Below are 21,262 nucleotides of genomic sequence, written 5' to 3'. Positions count from 1 at the left end.
ACAGATGGAGAGACAGAGATGCAGGGAGACAAAGAGAGATCTTTTTGTCATTAATCGCTGGAAGGATACCGGTTAAGCTACTTTAGTTCCATTCCATATGGCATTTGAATACCGCCTGTATATATAGATCCAAATCCAAGCACACTCTGGAGCAGATTGTACAAACAATAATGTTACACAAGACAACCACACAACCTCCCACGTCACTGGCACCCAACATCTAATAATGGCATGTCAAATCAAGGACCAAAACAGCACCACCGGTAACAGCTCAATGTCTCCTGCTCACATAGACAAGACTTCATTTAATTCAGGGCTTAAATGGAACATGACCAATCTGTCCATGCTGTACACAAAATGGTAGAGACTAGAGACATAGCTGCAGTCTGTTACTCACTGTTAATTATCTATGCTTAGTCACTTTACCCCTAGCTACATGTACAAATTACCTCGACTAAACTGTACCCCCGCACAGACTCGGTACCGGTACCCGCTGTATGTAGCCTCGTTGTTGTCATTTTATTGTGTTACTTATTATTATTTTATACTTTTGTTTATTTGGTCAATATTTTCTTAACTCTTCTTGAACTGCACTGTTGGTTAAGGGCTTGTAAGTAAGCATTTCACATTTCGGAGCATGTGACAAATAAAGTTTGATTTGATTTAACCACCAAATCACTAATCAGCTATTCGACAGACAGCTAGCTACAACACTCAAATGTCTCTGAAGTCCTCCATTTCATTACATGACTCCAACTAAATGGCTATATCCTGAGTGTGTATAGATGGAAGGAGTAATGGAATTGAAGTTAAAGGGAAACTGCTTTTCCATCTCCTCTCCGGGAAGAAATAGACCATTACTAATATAGAGACTGTGAGAAAAACTAAATGATCTATTCTCTCACTCACTCTCTCTCTCACTCCCTTCCCTCTCCCCCTTCTCTCTCCTTACCTTTCCACTTCTCTCGGTTCTCTGTCTGGCAATGGAAGGTCAGTACCTACCCTGGAGATCAAATATTCACTTCTCTCTCTAACTCACTCCTCTCCTCTCTCTCTTTCCCCTTACTCTTTTTCTCCCCCTCTCTGTCTGAGTAACAGTTAAATAGGCAATAGGTCGATTAGCTAGGAAAAGTTTCCCTTCCATTGAAGCAAAATGTCTTGATTCAGAAATAACTCCCCCATGCGACAACCTCTATTTCTTCTGTTTTCTTCATAATGTCATAAAGCCGTTAGCTTCACATCAAATTGGCTTCTTTGTGATAGAAACAGGGGAATAGTATTACTAATAGCTGATAATGTGCTGTGAAAGTCCTGCCTACTTCCTAAAGTCCTGCCTACTGTTTATCTTAAATGACAGCATTTTAATTATAATACTTTTGAATCTCATTCAAAAACAATATGAGACATAATCCAGGAAGTAGGAGGGACTTTCGTAGAGTATAGTTGATATTAATATTACATTTGCGTCTTTGGTGTCCAAAGCGTCTATGGGTCCAAAATATCTTTGGGTCCATTTTTCTACAGGAAGGGATGTATAATAATTAACTGGACATGAAAGGGTTAACCAACAGAGGGCAGAAAGTGTAGGAAAAACCTGGTGCACTGGTGTAGTGCTAATACCACTGATAATAACTGTCAAGTGTAAAACATAAGCACGTAATGAATCCCTCTGGTGAGAGAGAGAGAGAGGGGGGGGGGGGAGCAGTGAACAAACACAGGCACTACATCAGCTTTGAGTAATGAAGGAGAACACCGGAGAGAGGGAAGAGAGGAGAATGGGGATGAGGGGAAAATGGAAGAGGGGATGGCAACCTGGTCTCAGAGCATTTCATATTATTCTGTATGTAAATCCGAGCAGTGGTGGAAAGTACTTAAGTAGTACTCGAAAGTATTTTTACTTAAGTAGTTTTTGGGGTATCTGTAATTTACTTTATTATTTATATTTTTGACAACTTTTACTCCACTACTTTCCTAAAGAAATGTACTTGATGTACTTTTGGCTACCTGGTTCAATGCTAACTGTCCGGGTAGCCATTTGATTAGCTGTTCAGAAGTCTTATGGCTTGGGGATAGAAGCTGTTAAGAAGCCTTTTGGACCTATACTTGGCACTCCAGTACCACTTGCCGTGCAGTAGCAGAGAGAACAATCTATGCCTAGGGTGGCTGGAGTCTTTGACAATCTTTAGGGCCTTCCTCTGACACCGCCTGGTATAGAGGTCCTGGATGGCAGGAAGCTTGGCCCCAGCGATGTACTGGGCCGTGCGCACGACCCTCTGTAGCGCCTTACGGATGGATGCAGAGTCGTTGCCTTAACAGGCAACCAGGCTCTCGATGGTGCAGCTGTATAACTTTTTGAGGATCTTAGGACCCATGCCAAATCTTTTCAGTCTCTTGAGGGGAAATAGGTGTTGTGGTGCCCTCATCATGACTGTCTTGGTGTGTTTGGACCATGATAGTTTGTTGGTGATGTGGACACCAAGGAACTTGAAGCTCTCAACCTGTTCCACTTCAGTCCTGTCAATGAAAATGGGTGCGTCCTTTTCCTGTAGTCCACGATCATTTCCTTTGTCTTGATCACGTTGAGGGAGAGGTTGTTACTACACTGACAGGTCTCTGACCTCCCTATAGGCTGTCTCATCGTTGTCGGTGATCAGGTCTACCACTGTTGTGTCATCTGCAAACTGTGGAGTGCAATAGAGATTGCGTCATATGTGGATCTGTTGGGGCAGTATGCAAATTGGAGTGGGTCTATGGTTTCTGGGATACTGGTGTTGATGTGAGCCATGACCAGCCTTTCAAAACACTTCATGGCTACAGACGTGAGTGCTATGGGTCGTTAGTCAGTTAGGCATGTTACCTTCTTGTTCTTGGGCACAGGAACAATGGTGGTCTGCTTGAAACATGTTGGTATTACAGACTCAGTCAGGGACAGGTTGAAAATGTCAGTGAAGACACTTGCAAGTTGGTCAGCACATGCTTGGAGTAACGTCCTGGTAATCCGTCTGGCCCTGCGGTCTTGAGAATGTTGACCTGTTTAAAGGTCTTACTCATATCAGCTATTGAGAGAGTGATCACACAGTCATCCGGAACAGCTGCTGCTCTTATGAATGCATCAGTGTTGCTTGCTTCAAAGCGCGCATAGAAGACATTTCGCTCATCTGGTAGGCTAGTGTCAGTAGGCAGATCGCGGCTGTGCGAGAATGTGATATATTACATTTCATTTGGTATGTATTCATTTGTGGGAGTCCATCACCCATTTGGTATGAGATGTTACGAATTACAATTCGTATTATATGTTACGAATTCGCCAAAACGTACAATATGTTACGAATTAGCAAAACGTACAATATGTTCAGAATTTGCTAAACTTATGATATGTTACAAATTTTGCTAGGTGGCTAGGTTGCTAATGTCTGCTAGCTGGCTAACGTTAGCGAGGCTAGGGGTTGGTGTTAAGGTTTGGGATAAGTTTAGAAGTTAGGTTAAATGGTTACGGTTAGGGGAAGGGTTAGCTAAAACGGTTACATTTAAGGTTAGGGAAAGGGTTAGCTAACATGCTAAACAGTTGCAATGTAGCTAAAAAGTAGTAAGTAGTTGAAAAGTTGCAAATTAGATAAAGCATAAGTTGTCCATAATGAGATTCAAACTCGCAACCTTTGGGTTGCTAGATGTTCGCATTATATGCCCCAACCATTCACCCCGACCAACCACTCTAGTTTTGTTTTTGCATTAAGTAACCATATGTCGTTTGTAACCATACCAAACATAACATATCATACTAATTTAAGTATCCTGAATTTACGTGTATATGTTCATGCACACGTGTTCATGTCTAGTCTATGAGACCAGGATGGGAGTGGGGACCAGGCTTTAATTATTGTTGGAGAAAGTGCTACTCACCCCTTTGGCATCAAATCAAACACTGCAGGAGAGGGAGAGAAGAGAAACACATCAGTCTACATACGGTGCATTCAGAAAGTATTCAGACCCCTTCCCTTTTTCCACATTTTGTTACGTACAGCTTTATTCTAAAATTGATTAAATTAAAAAAAAAATCTCATCACTCCACATACAATACCCCATAATGACAAAGATAAAACAAGTTTTAGACATTTTTGCAAATGTATTAAAAATAAAATGCATAAATACCTATTTACATAAGTATTCAGACCCCTTGTTATGAGACTCAATCAAATCAAATTTTATTGGTCACATACACATGGTTAGCAGATAATGCGAGTGTAGCGAAATGCTACACTCGAACTTGAGCTCAGGTGCATCCGGTTTCCATTGATCATCCTTGAGATAATTCTAGAACTTGATTGGAGTGCACCTGTGTTAAATTCTATTGATTGGACATTATTTGGAAAGGCACACACCTACAGTTGACATTGCATGTCAGAGCAAAAACCAAAGTCATGAGGTCGAAGGAATTGTCGGTAGAGCTCCGAGACAGGATTGTGTCGGGGCACAGATCTGGGGAAGGGTACCAAAACATTTCTGCAGCATTGAAGGTCCACAGGAACACAGTGGCCTCCATCATTCTTGAATGGAAGAAGTTTGGCTGGCCGCCCGACCAAACTGAGCAATAGGTAGAGAAGGGCCTTGGTCAGGGAGGTGACCAAGAACCCGATGGTCACTCCGACAGAGCTCCAGAGTGGAGATGGGAGAACCTTCCAGAAGGACAACCAACTCAGACGGAAGCCACTCCTCAGTAAAAGGCATGACAGCCCACTTGGAGTTTGCCAAAAGGCACCTAAAGGACTCTCAGACCATGAGAAACAAGATTCTCTGGTCTGATGAAACCAAGATTGAACTATTTGGCCTAAATGCCAAGCTTCACGTCTGGAGGAAACCTGGCACCATCCCTACGGTGAAGCATGGTGGTGGCAGCATCATGCTTTGGGGATGTTTTTCAGTGGCAGGTACTGGAAGACCAGTCAAGAGTGAGGGAAAGACTAACGGAGCAAAGTCCAGAGAGATCCATGATGAAAACCTGCTCAGAGCGCTCAGGACCTCAGACTGGGGCGAAGTTTCACCTTCCAACAGGACACTCACCCTAAGCACACAGCCAAGAGAATGCAGGAGTGGCTTCGGGACAAGTCACTGAATGTCTTTGAGTGGCCCAGCCAAAGCCCGGACTTGAATCCAATCGAGACCTGAATATAGCTGTGCAGCGACGCTCCCCATCCAACCTGACAGAGCTGGAGAGGATCAGCAGAGAAGAATGGGAGAAACTCCCCAAATACAGGTGTGCCAAGCTTGTAGCATCATACCTAAGAAGACTCAATGCTGTAATCACTGCCAAAGGTGCTTCAACAAAGTACTGAGTAAAGGTTATGAATACTTATGTAAATTTATTATTTATGTTTAAAAAAATAATAATAAATTTGCAAAAATGTCAAAAAAGCTTTTTTTGCTTTGTCTTTACAGGGTGTAGTTTGAAGAGGGGGAAAAACAATTTTACCAATTTTAGAATAAGGCTGTAACATAACAAAATGTGGATAAAGTCAAGTGGTCTGAATACTTTTCAAATGCACCGTACAGTACATACATGTCTGTCAAAGAGACTGTAGTATATTCTAGAACTCGGCACAATGGGTTGAAGACTGACAGACACACACACCAAGTTACAACATCTTTTCACCCGGGGCCTTAAATGAGCTCAATAATTTCATTAGCCAATGGCCATGCTTAGCTACAGTTTGATGCCTAATTCCGCCTTTCTTTCTACTGCCATGCGTACTACCTTGGGCCAGTAACCGAAAGGTTGCTGAATCGAATCCCAGAGCTGACAAGTTAAAAATCTGTAATTCTGCCCCTGAGCAAGACACTGTTCCTCGCCAGCTGATTAAGGCAGCCCCCCGACCTCTCTGATTCAGAGGGGATAGGTTAAATGCGGTAAGCACATTTCAGTTGAATGCACTGACTAGTTATCCCCCTTTCCCTACTAGTACTGGTCGAAGGAATCCAGCCATAGTCTATGTACCCTGTGGAGTTGTGGTTCACTCTTAGAAAAGAAGGTTCTTCCTAGAACCATAAAGGGTTTTTCAATTGGTCCCATAGGAGAACACGTGGAGCCCTTTTACTAATACAATGTTCTACGTGAAACCCTTTCACCACCTTCACTTTCACAGCTAAAGGGTTCTACTTGAAACCAAAAAGGGTTCTCCTATGGGGACAAATGAAGAAACCTTTTTTCTAAGAGTTTGTGGTAAGGGCTTCATTAATGAGCTGTCCTCTAGTTTAGCATTTTCATATGGAGTCAGCTATGCCAACTGCTAAGGGCAGCAACAGGCTGATTTAGAGTTTGAGATAAGCACGATCAACTTGGACTCTCACATAAATCATTCATTAATGTCAATGGGAGATTAAGTGCACATCAAGAGAGCGGGAGAGAGCAGTCTGGTGAGGTACATACCCATGTGGAGGTTGTCCTCTGCAGGATCATCCAACACCTGCAACAATGATAACACATCATCAGGAATACCTCATATGATAGAATACACAACAGACCCTTGTTAAGGGAATTTTTATCAATAATGACTAATTATGTATACATTTCAATCAGGACTGACTAATCAGAATACTATTATATTACTGTATATGTATGAATTTTCTTTATAATCCTAGTACTGAATATAATGTGTGTAAATATAATCAAGAATTAGAACAATGACTGTCTGTTCCTTGGTAGAAATGAATGAACTTATAGCCAGACTGGCTAGAAGGCTTATCTACACAGGCAGACCTTGGCTCTGATCGTAAATTATCTTAGTAGGGAGAGACGATGTGGGAAAGCTTGAGAACCATACAGCCATTGTACTGGAGCGGAGATGAGACGGGCTAGTACAAAAACTAATGACGTCATTTTCAGTTTATAACCTGTGGTAAAATGTATCATGGGTAGTACTCTCGAGAATAAACGCTGCTGGTTGATTTTAAAGACTGGTCTTTGTCCATTTTATACAAATAAGAGTCTTACAAATTCTTAGGAATTGACAGAGTGTTTCATTTTAATTGGGTATTAAAACATAGAGGAATTTAATTCCTGTAACAACCCTATAGAATAAGGACATGGCATTTGCATTACACTGAATAATGCAGCGTAACAAGTATTCATTGGCCTTTAAAGCACCTTTCTTAAGATTATGTTAGATGCCAGTTCGAACTGAGGCCCAAACGAGGGGGATGTTAATATCTAACATGTACTCTATCATTGTACTAACCATCTGTGACAAATGAAATTGCCATGTTATGTTTTACATTTTCCTCTAGCAGAAACAGTAATATTTGAAAAGGAGAGAAAGGTTCTGAGCATAATAAGAACATTTTACTGGTCTAGAATCCAATATTGGCTCTAAAATTAATTAACAAAGCACTATTAATATGGTCCCATCCTAGACCCAACCCAGGCCCAGTACAGTAGAACAGTGTTTGCCAAACTGTTTCACTAGGGCCCCCCTTACATCATTGGGGAACACCCCGCGCGATTTTAAAGCTAATTTCCTGCAATTCCATTTTTTTTGCCATGGGATGGAAAGAACATTTAGCAGTTTTAAAGTTAATTTCCTGTTCATGTGATAGCAAAATCAATGAGCAAAAACATATAGCTAAAAAATGTTAGCTGACATGGGCTAGGACTTTTCTGGTCTGAAATGTTAGGAATTTCTTTCTTTCTTAATGCGTTTGAACCAATCAGTTGTGTTGTGACCAGGTAGGGTTGGTGTGCAGAAGATAGCCCTATTTGGTAATTTCTCAGTGCTTATTTGTGCTGTTCTTGCCATAATATGGACTTGGTATTTTACCAAATAAGGCTTTTTTCTGTATACCACCCCTACCTTGTCACAGCACAACCGGGTCAAACACATTGAGGAAAGAAATTCCACAAATTAACTTTTAAGAAGGCACACCTGTTAATTGAAATGCATACCAGGTGACTACCTCATGAAGCTGGTTGAGAGAATGCCAATAGTGTGCAAAGCTGTCATCAAGGCAAAGGGTGGCTACTTTGAAGAATCTCAAATATAAAATATATTTTGATTTGTTTCACACTTTTTTCGTTACTACATGATTCCATATGTGTTATTTCATAGTTCTGATGTCTTCACTATTATTCTACAATGTAGAAAATAGTGAAAATAAAGAGAAAACCCTTGAATGAGTAGGTGAGACCAAACTTTTGACTGGTACTGTACATATACATATATACACACACACACACACACACACACACATAACATATACAGATAAATGAAACAGAAGGCATTTGAACCCAGTCTGGCACAATGAGAAGATTCATGTGGGACACAAGCATATACACAATATATACACACGTGGCATTTACCACATGGAAGCAAATAATTTTCATAATTTAATTATAGGTAGCCCTTTTTCTTTTATTCCTGGCATTATCTAAATATTCCGCAAACGGAAATACACAATGAACAAAAAAACATTTCAGTTTCTCCTCATTGCTCAGCCACATAATGCAAGGGTTTGTTTGAATTCAAGACCAGATTGATCTCAGTTTGTCATTGTCAGATTAGCCACGCATTTCGGTTTCTTAATCCGGCCCTGGGAAAGGAGGGCGGCTGGCTGCTCTGGGATGGGGCTGTAGAGTTGAAATACTAAGCTAAGAGGAGCTCCACTTTCACTGTAAACTCATTACGAATGACTGGCACAGTGCTGCTGGGAGCCCCAGAGGTACCCATGGCCACCCACTGACTCCATCCCATCCCCAGTTTCTAAATCCTGCCCTCCTTTCACTGTAAACTCATTATGACTGGCGGGCCTGGTATGGTGCCACCCACTGACTCCAGCCCCAGCCCTCCCCGAGCCCTCTATCCACCAACACCTAGCCCTCCACCCACCCAGCCCTCCATCCTGCTCTGATGAGGCACCCAATTACAGCTGGGAGCCCCCGCCATCTGCCTGTGATTGAAGAGCACTCTGATGGTGTCACTTGGGAGAGGAGAGAGAGGGTCAGTGCGGTGCTTGTCTGTCTATCATCTCTAAATGTGCCTCTCCCATCTATTCCCATCTCCTTTACATAAGCCACTGTGGTAAGCAGCGCAGAACTTGGTTGCATCCCAAATGGCACCCTATCCCATATAAAGTACACTCCCAGCTAGCACATTTGGTTCCTTGGAAATTGTGTGTCTGTTTCTGGTTTCACATTGTTGTGGGAATGAAGCTATAAATAGAATGACTGGTAAAACTAAATGTTTTTTCAACATTGTGAGAAGAGAAGTGAAAATGTTGCCTGTTCTGGGAACATACACTACCGTTCAAAAGTTTGGGGTCACTTAGAAATGTCATTGTTTTTGAAAGAAAAACTATTTTTTTGTCCATTAAAATAACATCAAATTGATCAGAAATACAGTGTAGACATTGTTAATGTTGTAAATGACTATTGCAGCAGGAAACGGAAGATTTTTAATGGAATATCTACATAGGCTTACAGAGGCCCATTATCAGCAACCATCACCGTCATTGAAAATAAGAATTTGTTCTTAACTGACTTGCCTGGTTAAATAAAGGTAAAATAAAAAATAAAATAAAATCACCCCTGTGTTCCAATAGCACGTTGTGTTAGCTAATCCAAGTTCATCATTTTAAAAGGCTAATTGATCATTAGAAAACCCTTTTCCAATTATGTTGGCACAGCTGAAAACTGTTGTCCTGATTAAAGAAGCAATAAAACTGGCCTTCTTTGGCCTCATTGAGTATCTGGAGCATCAGCATTTGTGGGTTCGATTACAGGCTCAAAATGTCCAGAAACAAAGATCTTCTGAATCTCATCAGTCTATTCAAATGAAATGAAGGCCATTCTATGTGAGAAATTGCCAAAAAACTGAAGATCTCGTACAAAGCTGTGTACATTTTTAGGTTTCTGGGATGTTCTGAGAACGTTTTACTCTGGTTCTGTGAAATTTGTCCTGGGATGTTTTATGGGCGATCTGAGAATGGAAAATATAGGTTATTTGAAGGTAATTAAATATGTGACTGACCGGCTCAAATTGGTTTTATGTAGCAACATTTTAAATTGTTTTTTACATTGGATAAAAGTAGAGACTCAGTGATTAAAAAATTGTTTTTCATACACTACAATTGAGAAACAATGGGAAAGTAATTCTGCTTTGAAAATTTATCAACTTGTCTACTCACTTTTGAGAAAAGTGGCCTTTGAATGTTTTGGTACCTACTGTAGAGCTCTTATTTGCCTAAACTCATTCAGCATCGTTCACACCCTCGTAAGCTTTAGCCACACCTATCTCTGCTTTTCCAACAGTCATGAAGGAGTTCCCACATAAGCTGAGCACATGTTCGCTGCTTTTCCTTCACTCTGTGGTCCAACTCATCCCAAACCATCTCAATTGGGTTGAGGTCTGGTGATTGTGGAGGCCAGGTCATCTGATGCAGCGCTCCATCGCTCTCCATCTTGGTCAAATAGCCCTTCACAGCCTGGAGGTGTGTTGGGTCATTGTCCTGTTGAAAAACAAATAATAGTCCCACTAAGCGCAAACCAGATGAGATGGCGTATCACTGCAGAATGCTGTGGTAGCCATGCTGGTTGAGTGTACCTAATCAATCACAGACAGTGTCACCTGTAAAGCACCCCCACATCACACCTCCTCCTCCATGCTTCACGGTGGGAACCGCACATGCAGAGATCATCCATACATCCACTCTGCGTCTCACAAAGACATGGCGGTTGGAAGTCCTGATTCACGGAGTCTCGTTTGAACAGTTAATGTTGAGATGTGTCTGTTATTTGAACTCTGTGAAACATTTATTTGGGCTGCAAATTCTGAGGCTGGTAACTGTAATGAACTTATCCTCTGCAGCAGAGGTAACTCTGGGTCTTCCTTTCCTGTGGCGGTCCTCATGAGAGACAGTTTCATCATAGCGCTTGATGGTTTTGCGACTGCAGTTGAAGAAACTTTAAAAGTTCTTGAATGTTTGACCTTCATGTCTTAAAGTAATATGATGGTCTGTTGTTTCTCTTTGCTTATTTGAGCTGTTCTTGACATATGGCCTTGCTGTTTTTCCAAATTAGGTGCCATCTTCTTTTTACCACCCCTACCTTGTCACAACACAACTGATTGGCTCAAACACATTAAGAAGGAAAGAAATTAAACAAATACATTTTTAACAAGGCACAACAGTTAATTGAAATGCATTTCAGGTGACTACCTCATGAAGTTAGTTGAGAGAATGCCAAGAGTGTGCAAAGCTTTACCTACTCGTCAGCAAATTCTTACAAGGCACCTCGCCCTCCTCTTTTCTCAGTCTTTTCTTCACGTTTTGTCTTGACAAAACAGTATATCCTTTGCGTTCGACTCATTAAAGAAAAAATCTTTATCCAGTTCGAGGTGAGTAATCGCTGTTCTGTAGTCCAGAAGCTCTTTTCGGTCATAAGAGAGGGTAGCAGCAACATTATGTATAAAATTTGTTACAAACAATGCAAAAAACAAAACAAAATAGCACAGTTGGTTAGGAACTCGTAAAAACGGCAACCATCCCCTCCGGCGCCATTATTAAATGTATCTACTGTTACACACCGTATGTACCTGTATGTATAGAGCATAATGTATTTACTGTTTTATTCACGTTTTCAAGTACTGGTGACAAATTATGCATTCCGATACTTGCAGAGATTGTAATGGACACATTTGAAGGTTGTACTGATTATGATGAGCGAATGCTAAGCTAATTCCTAGCTTTGTGTGGTGCCATGTTTGTTGACATCATACAATACATTCTGGTTGTCACGTAAATGTCTGTCAGAACAAAGACGTTATAACAAAACGAGGTGAAGGGACGGTTCACTCGTCTTTTGAGTAAACTTCCAGAAGCGAATGATGGCATTAAATGATGATAGATGACACAACCCCTTCAATATGCATACTGCAAACAGACCCAACTCATCTTGCAATCTCTTCTCTTTGGTTGACACGAAAAAACAAACATGGCGGCGTGCACAAACTACCCATCTTCGGGTTACTTTAGAGTTTTACTCAATTATTTTGATCACTGGTTAGGTCACTCGTGATGTGACGAATTGTAAACAGTAATTGCTATTAGATAATTCATATATGGTTTCTGTCAGTCGAGACCTAACACCACTTGTGTTAGGTAACTTTCCTCAGTTAGCGCTACAACTAATGTAGCCTACATTTTCCGGTTTGGATGAGAATTGTGTTATGCTGTTGCTACTTCTGTGAATGTCTGAACATTACATCCAAAAATAAACTGCTCATATTGAGGACAAAATGTTGTAACTGTTTGTGCAAAATGTTTCTGTAACAAAACAATGTGGCCAGCTCAAACGCTGACTGTTGTAATCAATCGTAACAGCACGTTCTAAATAAGTGTTCTAATCACACCTGTTTGAGCATACGTTACAGGGACAACTGTAGAACGATCACACCCTTTTGTTCGTACATGTCAAAGGGTTAAGAAGATAAACAGAGAATTTTGTTGATAATGACAACGGAATGTACAGTTGAAGTCAGAAGTTTACATACACTTAGGTTGGAGTCATTAAAACTCATTTTTCAACCACTCCAAAAATTCTTGTTAACAAACTATAGTTTTGGCAAGTCGGTTAGGACATCTACTTTGTGCATGACACAAGTCATTTTTCCAAAAATTGTTTACAGACAGATTATTTTACTTATCACAATTCCAGTGGGTCAGAAGTTTACATACACTAAGTTGACTGTGCCTATAAACAGCTTGGAAAATTCCCCAAAATTATGTCATGGTTTTAGAAGCTCCTGATAGGCTAATTGCCATCATTTGAGTCAATTGGAGGTGTACCTGTGGATGTATTTCAAGGCCTACCTTCAAACTCAGTGCCTCTTTGCTTGACATCATAGGAAAATCTAAATATATCAGCCCTCAGAAAAACCATTGTAGACCTCCACAAGTCTGGTTCATCCTTTGGAGCAATTTCCAAATGCCTGAAGGTTCCACCTTCATCTGCACAAACAATAGTAGGCAAGGATAAACACCATGGGACCATGCAGCTGTCATTCCGCTCAGGAAGCAGACGCGTTCTGTCTCCTAGAGATTAAAGTACTTTGGTGCGAAAAGTGCAAGTCAATCCCAGAACAGAACAGCAAAGGACCTTGTGAAGATGCTGGTGGAGACAGGTACAAAAGTATCTATATCCACAGTAAAACAAGTCCTATATTGACATACCCTGAAAGGTCGCTCAGCAAGGAAGAAGCCACTGCTCCAAAACGGCCATAAAAAAGCCAGACTACGGTTTGCAGCTGCACATGGGGACAAAGATCGTAATTTTTGGAGAAATGTAGTCTGGTCTGATGAAACAAAAAAAAAGAACTGTTTGGCTATAATGACCATTATTATGTTTGGAGGAAAAAGGGGGATGCTTGCAAGCCGAAGAACACCATCCCAACCGTGAAGCACGGTGTGGCATCATCATGTTGTGGGGGTGCTTTGCTGCAGGAAGGACTGGTGCACAAAATAGATGGCATCATGAGGAGGGAACATTATGTGGATATATTGAAGCAACATCTCCAGAAGTTAAAGCTTGGTCGCAAATGGGTCTTCTAAATGGACAATGACCCCATGCATACTTCCAAAGTTGTGGTAAAATGGCTTAAGGACAACAAAGTCAAGGTATTGGAGTGGCCATCACAACGTCCTGACCTCAATCCTATAGAAAATGTGTGGGCAGAACTGAAAATGCGTGTGCGAGCAAGGAGGCCTACAAACCTGACAGGAGCTCTGTCAGGAGGAATGGGCTAAAATTCACCCAACTTATTGTGGGAAGCTTGTGGGAGGCTACCGGAAGCGTTTTACCGAAGTTAAACAATTTAAAGGCAATGCTAATTGAGTGTATGTAAACTTCTGACCCACTGGGAATGTGATGAAAGAAATAAAAGCTGAAATGAATCATTCTCTTTACTATTATTCTGACATTTCACATTCTTAAAATAAAGTGGTGATTCTAACTGACGTAAAACATGGAATTTTTACTTGGATTAAACTTCAGGAATTGTGAAAAACTGAGTTTAAATGTATTTGGCCAAGGTGTATGTAAACTTCCGACTTCAGCTGTATATTTTTTATATATTTTTAAAAACCTTTAGGAAACATTATGCAGAAGTACTGAAATTCTCATAGAAGAAAGTTGTTTTCTTAACGTTCTCTCAACTATTTGAGAACACTCCATTGTCAAACCAGTTGAAGAACGTCTCTAGAACATTACCCAAAATGGTATTAAATGTAAACATGTTTGAAGAAACTTCTGTTAAAGTAATGACATTTTTTGGGGTCAAGTTCCTTAAATGTGCTGAGAATGTTCCAAAGCCAAGCAATTTTATTGCACCATTCCCTGAAAGTTGTGGGAAGGTTGTAAAAATAAGGATGGGAAAACCACGCTCTCACCAAGCTTTTCACCAAGGTTCTCAGAACGTTATGTGCTAGCTGGGTAGGCTATATCCTCACCTCCACCAGTTTGACTATGTTGAGATGGTCCAGCTTCCTGAGTATGGCAATCTCCTGGTAGACCCTCTCCAGGGGGCCTAGGACTTTGGGCTGCTCTCCTTGGACCGCCACCTTGGGTCCCCTAGGAGGGGGGCGACCTGCAGGGAATCAGCCACACAAACCACCAACCACACGTTAGCTGACAATTCCATTAAATTCAATACAATTTTATTAATCTCTTTAGGTGCAATTAAGAAAGGCAATTTCCTTGAAAGCATCCTAATCAACACCCTCCACAACAAAGTCCCTGTTAGCAGTCTCACAAAGCATATATGAGACACAAGTCAATAATTATACTTAAAATCACTCATATCTGGGTACATGAGAGAAGTCAAGTGTATACAGGAGTCATGCTACTGCTTAAGATTAGTGTGACCACATTTAAAATACCCAATTGTGGGGACAAGGGAATGATTTTGAGGGACATTCACGAGACAGACTAGTGTAGCTTACATAGAACAGCGAGTGTGAAACTGAATGGGATTTTTTTATTCATATTTTAATAGGCTTCATATAGCCTACCATTTGTATTTCATATGAATACTTTTGCTTATTCAATCAGATCACTAACATAGGCCTACAGCATTGCACCAAATCTTGTTTCAAAAACAATCTGATCTTCAGAACCAAATATTTGCTTGTTTTGACTGTTGACCAATGACCAGTCATCAGCATTGGCACACAAAAATGTGCGAACATATGTCACGCCCTGTGTGTGATTTGGGTGGGCATTATATGTCCTTTATTTCTATCATTTGTGTTTCTATGTGTTGGCCGGGTATGGTTCTCAATCAGGGACAGCTGTCTATCGTTGTCTCTGATTGGGAATCATACTTAGGTAGCCCTTTTTCCCTCCTTTTGTTGTGGGTAGTTAACTTTGTTTGTGGCACTTAGCCCTGTAAGCGTCACGTTTGTGTCTTGTTTTGTTGGCGTCATTCCGAAATTAAAAGTCATGTACGCTTATCACGCTGCGCTTTGGTCTTTTCCCATGACGGCTGTGACAACATATCCAGATTAGTGACCTGAAAGCGGTTGTTTCATTTTCTATGGGTTTTCATGGCAAAAACAGAGTAGACTACCTACACTCATATTATCCATATAAAATACAGTTTAGCAATCTGCTACAGACACATCTTTGCCAGACCTGGTGATGATTCCACTGATTATTTTCATATTTCAAATAGGCCTAGTTCGGGTGCGTTTCTAATTATATACCTCAGTGGTTGTGTGTCTAGAGATAGCTGTAACATCGTACTACCTGCAATAATTATGGGATGAAGATGTAACATATTCTGACAAATGAATTACAATATTTGTAAGGAAGAAAAAAGCTAGACAAATCATGCTTTCCATCAGATCTTGCATCCTCCGCTGTGTACAGGTAGACCATATGATCCTGCTTGCTCTGGACTCCAGAGAAGTGAAAATGTGACATGATATCCTTAGTTGATACTGAGTGCTAACATAAATTACTTTCAGCTCAAAATGCAGGTCTAAAACCCAGGTTATTTCTATATCTTGTGTTTTGAAAATGCATCACCGTTTATGGCTATAATGACAAGCTACATTTGCGCAGCGACCTGCTCTTAGAATGCACGTCTTATAGACTTGACTCGACACATTGTACTTGGGAGTCGACTTGAGAACGGGATCTTGTGACTTGAGACATGCCTGTGACTCGAATAATAGTGACTTAGGCCTCCTTACTTTTGTAGCTCTTCATAAGTAGTCCTCTCCAAGCTGTTCTCTCCAAATTTAGCTGGAATTTTGCCCAAAACTATTTGACAAATGTGATTGGTTGACGATATGACATTGGCCCACGTCTCGATTTTGCGCTGCACAGAATAACAGATCTCAACAGCAATTGGCAGCAATTGGAGAAGTGTTTTACATCACCAGTGCCACATCCTTATGATATACAGTGCATTCGGAAAGCTTTCAGACCCCTTTCCCTTTTCCACATTTTGTGCCTTATTCATCAATCAGCACACAATAAATACCACATAATCACAAAGCGAAAACAGGTTTTTATACATTTTTGCAAATGTATTAAAAATAAAAAACAGAAATACCTTATTTACATAAGTGTTCAGACCCTTTGCTATGAGACTCAAAATTTAGCTCAAGTGTGTCCTGTTTCCATTGATCATCCTTGAGATGTTTCATCAACTTTCTGGGAGTCCACTTGTGGTAAATTCAATAGATTAAACATGATTTGGAAAGGCACACAGCTGTCTCTATAAAGTCCCACAGTTAACCGTGCATGTCAGAGCAAAAACCAAGCCATGAGGTCAAAGGGATTATCCGTAGAGCTCCGAGACAGGATTGTGTCGAGGCATAGATCTGGGGAAGGGTAGCCAAAACATTTCTGCAGGATTGAAGGTCTAGAACACAGTGGCCTCCATCATTCTTAAATGGAAAAAGTTTGGAACCAGAAAGACTCTTCATAGAACTGGCCGCCCGGCTAAACTGAGCAATCGGGGGAGAAGGGCCTTGGTCAGGAAGGTGACATCTCTGGAGAGACCTGAAAATAGCTGTGCAGCGGCACTCCCCATCCAACCTGACAGAGCTTGGAGGATCTGCAGAGCTGAATGGGAGAAACTCCCCAAATACAGGTGTGCCAAGCTTGTAGAGTCATACCCAAGAAGACCTGAGACTGTAATCGTTGCCAAAGGTGCTTCAACAAAGTACTGAGTAAAGGGTCTGAATACTTATGTAAATGTTATATTTCAGTTTGTTATTTTTAATACATTTCCAAACATTTCTACAAACCTGTTTTTGCTTTGTCATTATGGGGCATTGTGTGTAGATTGATGAGGGCGGAAAAACGATGTAATTAATTTTAGAATAAAGCTGTAACACTGAAAAAGTAACAGGGTCTGAATACTTTCCCGAATGCACTGTATATCTTGTCATAAGTGCAACCCCAAAAGACAGGTTGGAATGTATGACTGAAATACAGGACAAATCAACCTGTTTTTGTAAATTAGTGGTGTTTTAATTTGTTGATAAAATGCAGGATTGTTTGGTTGCAGGACGCGGGACTGAAATGTGTGAATGCCCTGCCCAATCTGGAGCATGTGGTCACACAACTTAACATCCTATCTGTATCCTTTCTTTGATGGTCCTTCGAGCTGGATTGTAATTATATAATATATTCCATTTAGAAGGCACTTTTATCCAACATGACTTACAGTCATGCGTGTATACATTGTTTATGTGTGGGTGGTACAGGGAAATCAAAGTCACCAACTGAGCTCCAGAGGACCAGAGACCAATGAGTGTTGAATGTGTAAAAGCCAAACCGTGTTCCACGTACGTGGGAATCCATACTGCTTCATCAGCTTCTTCTTGGACACCACCTTCATGGCCTGGAAGAGAAGGAGAGGGGGATGAGATTGGTGATATTGGTGAGCTAACATGCCATTTATTTCATTCTGGTCACTCACTCACTATTAGTTGAATCACTATAACAATAAAACACACACACACACCATACAGTGCACTTTAGTGCAGAACAGATTTGAGTACATCAAGTTTATTCAATAATGTTTGTTAATTCATTAATCCATCCATTTATTTATCCATCCATCCATCGGCATTCAATAAATGTCATATTCATTAGCGTTCAGTACACAATGGTCGGCGTGACACTCGCAGTCAAAGCATCCTAATTTCTAGTGAAATGGATGGCATAATAACATCTCTAACTTCCTGGATTCATTTCCATATTAATAAAAGAAAAGCTTTCATAAATATTGTTTCTTGTGCTAATGACGTTCTTAAAATTCCCAGTACCACTCACTCTGCAGGTGGGTAAGTGATTGCATAAATTACTCTAGAAAGGAAGTGATACACGGTGGAACAATGCTTCTGTTAAGGAAGAGTTGACTTCTGTTAGTGACTAGTTTAACTCTACTAGCTACCATGTAGAATACAGTTATGGTAATGACTCCAGGAAGCCAGCTGATGGTCCAATACTGGAGCCTACAGTTTGTTACCATGCAGAAGGTCTACAAGGTGCGGTGGCCACTGGCCATACATTCAAATATAAACTCATTAACTAGTTACCTACAGTAATGCTATTGAAGTTCAATCCTACACTTTCTTCTGTAAGTAAGGTCTTTCAATCCTTCAGCTCAGGATAGAATTAAAAACATTCTGTGACATCACATCTTCAGAGTATTCTGGTGTTCAAATGATGCGAGAGCCCAGTTCCTTCAGTGGCACACACACACACATCTAATTACCTTCTCCTCTATAGCACTAATTAGGTGTTAATTCCTTGCACCTGCGGATTAAATGTATTTTTGTGTTGGCTAATGAATAAGACCCATCTGAAAGCATCACACAGCATTATTAATGGAAGCATTCATATTCTCCCTGTGTGTGTAATGTTAAGGACATCAGATGCTGTTCAGACACGATGATGAAGGACCATGGATGGTGCATATTTTATAGGAGATCATTTCTATTTCTCCCAGTAACACCACCATGCTAGTACATTCCCTGATTCTGTGTGTAATGTCAGGGACATCAGACTAGTCGTTGTTCAGCGGATGAAAAGGATGAATGGATAGTGCATATCTCAGAGGAGAGATGTTTTTTCATTCTGTTAATTCCACTGCTACAGTACCACCATTAGTAGTGTTGCTAGTTATTCCCTGCATGTGTCAAAGATCACAACATTGGAGCCTATTCAAGATCCAACAGATCCACAGATGGCGCAATCTCTATTGCACTCCACACGGCCCCAGATGGACAAAAGGAACATCAACATGAGAATGCTGTTCATTGACTATAGCTCAGCGTTAAACACCATAGCGCCCTCCAAGCTCATCCCTAAGTTAAGGACCTTGGAACTGAACGCTTCCCTTTGCAACTGGATCCTGGACGGGCCGCCCCCAGGTGGTGAGGGTAGGCAACAACACATCCGCCATGCTGACCCTCAACACGGGGGCCCCTCTAAGGTGCTAGCTTAGTCCCCTTCTGTACTCCCTGTTCACCCACGACTGCGTGGCCCTGCACGACTGCAACACCATCATTAAGTTTGCCGACAACACGACGGTGGTGTGCCTGATCACCTGATGAGACAGCCTATAGGGAGGGAGTCAGAGACCTGGCAGTGTGGTGCCCGGACAACCACCATTCCCTCAATGTCATCAAGAAAGAGGAGTTAATCGTGGACTACAGGAAACGGAGGGCCGAGCACCCCCATTCACAGCAACAGGGATTTAGTGGAACGGGTCGAGCGCTTCAAGTTCCTCTGTATCCACATCACTAAGGATCAGCCATGGTCCAAACACACCAACACAGTCGTGAAGAGGGCCCGACAATGGCTCTTCCCCTTTAGAAGGCTGAAAAGATTTGGCAAGGGCCCTCAGATCCTCAAAAGGTTCTACAGCTGCACCATTGAGAGCATATTGACTCACTGCATCTGGAACCAACAGGACCCTGAACAGCTTCTACCCTCAAGCCACAAGATAAAGCTAAATAGTCAGTGAAATAGCTACCTGGACTAGCTGCATGACCCCTTTTGCACTAACTTTTTTGACTCATCACATACACTGCTGCTACTGTTTATTATTTGTCACTTTATTCCTAGTATATGTACATATCTACTTCAATTACCTCGTATCCCTGCACATCCACTCTGTACTGCTACCACTAGTATATGGCCAAGTTATTGTTACTCATTATATATCTATTATTACGTGTTTTACTTTTCTAATATTTCTCTATTTTTTCTCTCTGCATTGTTGGGATGGGCCTGTAAGTAAGCATTTCACTCTTAGTCTACATCTGTTGTTTACAAAGCATGTGACAAATACAATTTGATTTGATTTTATACACTGTAAAAAGTGGGATGAAGCTATTGTTCACCTGAAGAGGTTTTACTGATTGCAATGATTGAAAACACTTATTTCGTTCAACTTATTCTATTCAATTTGTCTGAAATCAAATAATTATTGGTCTATTGGTTAATAATTTAGTGCTATTAAATTGGCCTGTGTGTATTTCGTCAGTCATCATGTATCTTATTTATCCAACTATGACACGCGCACAGCATACAGAACCTATTTTGAGCAGGATTTCTTCTGCAGCTCCTCAGCTGGTTGCTGCTGGAGTAAAAACATGTGCTTTTATAAGCCCATTCATCCTAAATGCAATCGCGTGTTAAAAACAGCTTTGGTGCACGACTAAAAAATAGCTACTATTTTTATTTCGCAAATGGTATTTGCAGTACACTGAAGGCAGTATGCTGAAGGCTGAAGGCAGTATGCATTGCTGCTGAAGGCAGTATGCATTTTGAAAACATACTTAATCGTTTAAAACCTGAATACATACTTTCATATTATTAGGGATGTCTTGCCTTGCTCCAAAGTAGCCTATAGGAAAAATCTGACCAACATGGAGGCAAATAAAGACTTTATAGGCAGCGCATGATTTCCACGTTTGGGGAAGCTTACAATTTATCCTACCATTTCTACCGTTCTGCGTGTCAGTTATGATTTTCATATGCACATTTTTGTGGAACAGTTTCATTTCAATAATGTTTCATTTCTCAAAATCATTGTCACGTGGTTATTTATAAAAATCGGAATTAAAATGATACAAATTGAAAAGTAAACTAATGCCAGATCACCAGCCTCTGCCATATGGACACATTGATACACCGTGATCCATTGGCAGCTAAAGAAATGGTCGCATGGAACTCATTGCCATTGATTTTTCA

The 21,262-nt window shown here is 40.9% G+C and overlaps 1 protein-coding gene and 1 long non-coding RNA gene across 6 annotated transcripts in view; one reads left to right on the top strand and one right to left on the bottom strand.

Moving 5' to 3' along the window:
* The window catches only part of camkk1a (calcium/calmodulin-dependent protein kinase kinase 1, alpha a), a 117,589-nt gene that overhangs the window by 33,138 nt on the left and 63,189 nt on the right, over positions 1-21,262 (bottom strand). For all 4 annotated transcript variants that reach the window (XM_036937858.2, XM_036937856.2, XM_090192837.1 and 1 more), the window contains 4 exons: positions 17,846-17,897; positions 14,488-14,624; positions 6,422-6,458; positions 3,901-3,922 (listed from right to left, as the gene is read on the bottom strand). In XM_036937858.2, the coding sequence (XP_036793753.1) occupies positions 3,901-3,922; positions 6,422-6,458; positions 14,488-14,624; positions 17,846-17,897 (248 nt within the window). The remainder of the gene's footprint in view (positions 1-3,900; positions 3,923-6,421; positions 6,459-14,487; positions 14,625-17,845; positions 17,898-21,262) is intronic.
* LOC149979228 (uncharacterized) overlaps positions 1-21,262 on the top strand; it is a 74,873-nt gene that overhangs the window by 23,654 nt on the left and 29,957 nt on the right. Inside the window, exon 3 of one of the 2 annotated variants that reach the window (XR_016485144.1) lies at positions 17,562-17,681. The exons of the other annotated variant lie outside the window; for it this stretch is intronic. This is a non-coding gene — a long non-coding RNA (uncharacterized LOC149979228). Of the gene's footprint in view, positions 1-17,561; positions 17,682-21,262 lie in introns of those variants that run through there. 2 annotated transcript variants of the gene reach the window in all.

This window comes from Oncorhynchus mykiss, chromosome 12, assembly GCF_057628025.1.
Source record: "Oncorhynchus mykiss isolate SJ-2025 chromosome 12, ASM5762802v1, whole genome shotgun sequence".
Lineage (NCBI taxonomy): Eukaryota > Metazoa > Chordata > Actinopteri > Salmoniformes > Salmonidae > Oncorhynchus > Oncorhynchus mykiss.
This window is presented reverse-complemented; position numbering and strand designations above follow the sequence as displayed.